Source organism: Penaeus chinensis, chromosome 25 (assembly GCF_019202785.1).
Source record: "Penaeus chinensis breed Huanghai No. 1 chromosome 25, ASM1920278v2, whole genome shotgun sequence".
In the NCBI taxonomy this organism is placed as follows: Eukaryota; Metazoa; Arthropoda; class Malacostraca; order Decapoda; family Penaeidae; genus Penaeus; species Penaeus chinensis.
In genome coordinates this window covers 11762314-11764813 of record NC_061843.1, presented here as the reverse complement: position 1 = coordinate 11764813, position 2500 = coordinate 11762314, and the positions used below count along the sequence as shown (strand labels likewise).

The 2500-nt window shown below is 41.1% G+C and overlaps 1 protein-coding gene across 3 annotated transcripts in view; it reads right to left on the bottom strand.

Annotated features, from left to right (window-relative positions):
• The window catches only part of LOC125038514, a 34901-nt gene that overhangs the window by 443 nt on the left and 31958 nt on the right, over positions 1-2500 (bottom strand). For all 3 annotated transcript variants that reach the window (XM_047631997.1, XM_047631999.1, XM_047631998.1), the window contains exons 4-5: positions 925-1887; positions 1-698 (exon numbers count right to left, since the gene is read on the bottom strand). The exon at positions 1-698 is cut by the window's left edge and continues 443 nt beyond it. In XM_047631997.1, coding sequence (XP_047487953.1) covers positions 1-698; positions 925-1887 — 1661 coding nt within the window. The remainder of the gene's footprint in view (positions 699-924; positions 1888-2500) is intronic.

The following is a 2500-nucleotide window of genomic DNA, read 5'->3' as shown; positions in this document are numbered from 1 at the left end:
CTGTTGAAGCCTAACCGGTACTCCCTGTCCTCAAACCGCTGTGAAGAAAACTGGGACTCTGTTTTGTGGTGATCGCTGGGTGTATCTAGGAGACCCTGGGACATGTTTTGATTGTTGTATCCTGGAAAATCTGCAGGAGTCCTCAGCAGGCCTTGTCCTTTGGATGTAGTGGATGCAGGTGGGTAGGACTGTGGTCTGAAACGTTCATTCATTGGCTGATATTCACCAAGAAGACTAGCAGTCCTGTTGGGCCCATCCCCTGATGGCACGGGGAGAACATCCTTGCTACCCGACCACATAGGCTGCTGGGATGAGTTGTTGGACGATGACCATCCTTGCCTTGACCGGTCCATCTCTTGGCCACGGGTATCATTCCCCCGCATGTTATTTCCACGCACATCATTCCCGCGCAGATCATTCTCACGAATATCATTTCCACGAATATTTGGAACTCTCATGTCTGAGTTTCTTGCCTCTTGCCCACGCATCTCAATGCTGTGGAGATCTGGTCCTCTCATACTATGCCCCTGATTGTACTGACCCCTGCTATTTGTGCGCTGCACTTCTGGCTCATATCTGTCTTGTCCACGAGAGCCAATGCTACGCATGTCCTGATCCTTTATGTCCTGGCCATAGAAGCCAGAGTCGTTGCTTCGGCGATCAAGTCCTTGCACATGTGACCCTCTAATTTTGTTCATCTGGTATAAGTAAATGGAAAATATCAGTATCAGTTAGCATATACTTAAAATATACACATAATGAATGAGAATGGCAATCAGACTAGCAAAGTGAGAGGAGTGAGAGAGAAGATTAGAATAAGAGAGAAAGACACAGAAAAAAAAAAAAAAGTATCAAAAGGCTATATTATCTGAATTATATGTAATATATTCTAAAAAAAGTAAACAAGTATGACAGTAGTATTACTTGGTCTGCTGGGTAGTCATCCCTGCGGCTTGATCCTTGGCTATTATGGTAATGCTCATCCTTCCTCTGTGCCCTCGACTCAAACTCCCGCAGCTTTGCCCGTAATTCCTCCAAGTGCTGCTCCACTTTGGCCTTCTCTTCCTGGACTTTCTTTAGGGCTGAAGTTGTCCTTGCAAGAGACTCTCTAATCTCTCGATTCTCTTTATCAAGATTTTCAACCTTGCGGTCAAGTTCAGAATTCTTGGCTTTTTGCTTTGACTCAAGGGACTTCCGCATGTCACTGTTCTCTCGCTCTAACTTGCGTACTGTCTCCTGGAATTTTCTATTATCCAGCATAAATGTGTTGTTGGTTGCAATAAGTTTATCTATAGCTGATTTCTGGTTTGCATTCATAGACGGATTTGAACGGAGGCTGGAGTTTTCCAGGCGAAAGTTTGTGTTTTCTTGTGCAATTGCATTGAGTTCTTCCCTCAGTTCCATGATTTGTTGCTGAGAGCTCCTTTTTAGTTCCAAGTTATCATTCCTGAGGTTGAAAATTTCCTGCATGAGGCGCTCTGTGTCATAAGAGCTGAAATCCTGACGGTCATAGTCCATCCTCTCGTCCCATCTTCTTTGGTTGTTGCTATAGTCCTCTTGCTGTGAGAACATGGGCTCATCTGAATAATGTCTCATCCTCTTGGTTTCTGGCTCAAATTCTGTGCGGGCCAAGAGTGTTGTGCGAAGGTCTTCTCCTCCCACCATCTCATCACGGAAGTTGACGGGTGAGGCACCGTACTTTGGGGTGTCTTGATAACCACTGAAGGACCTGAACATATTCATACCTGGTGACTGCGGTCTCTCGGGTGGACCAAGAACAATCTCAAACTCATCCTGAAGAGAATGGAATACCTCATCCTCATACTCTCTCCGACTCAGGTGACGGAACCGGCAATTCTGCATGTTACAGACGCCCTTCAGGAATTCCTTTGAAAAAAGAAAAACAAAGAGACATTACGAACTTTATCTCCTAACAAACTGCTCAACAATTACTTATTAATGACAAGAGATTAATATAACTAAAAATTCAACAAATAACATTGAGAACTACATCATTTGTTTACAACAAATAGAAAACTCAAGACAGAGAATATAATGAGATAGACAAAAAAATAAGTAGTGGAAAACTATGTAAATTGAGACAATACAGATAATTGTAATGTGTAGCATTTTCTACATCAGAAACAAATACATTCATTATCTTTTTAATAACATTCATAATAAAATCTGAAAGAAGTTAATGAATCAATTGCTCAAGAACTGTGCGATAAAAATAATTTGACCATCATTTTGCAGCGCAATAAATGACAAAAATTGTTAAAAGAAGCTGCTGTATTGTTAGTAATATCTTCTAGTCAACTTTGTTTTGCCTTAAAAAAAAAAAAAAAAAAAAAAAAAACTATACTCAAATCAAATTGAAAACCTCATTCTCATGAAATAACCTAAATGACTATAAATCATATCAGTGGTTCACATTTTTCAGTCCTAGCATGCTGAATTAATTCAGGCTTTTTCTATAGCACCCTTTTCTCCCCTTCCC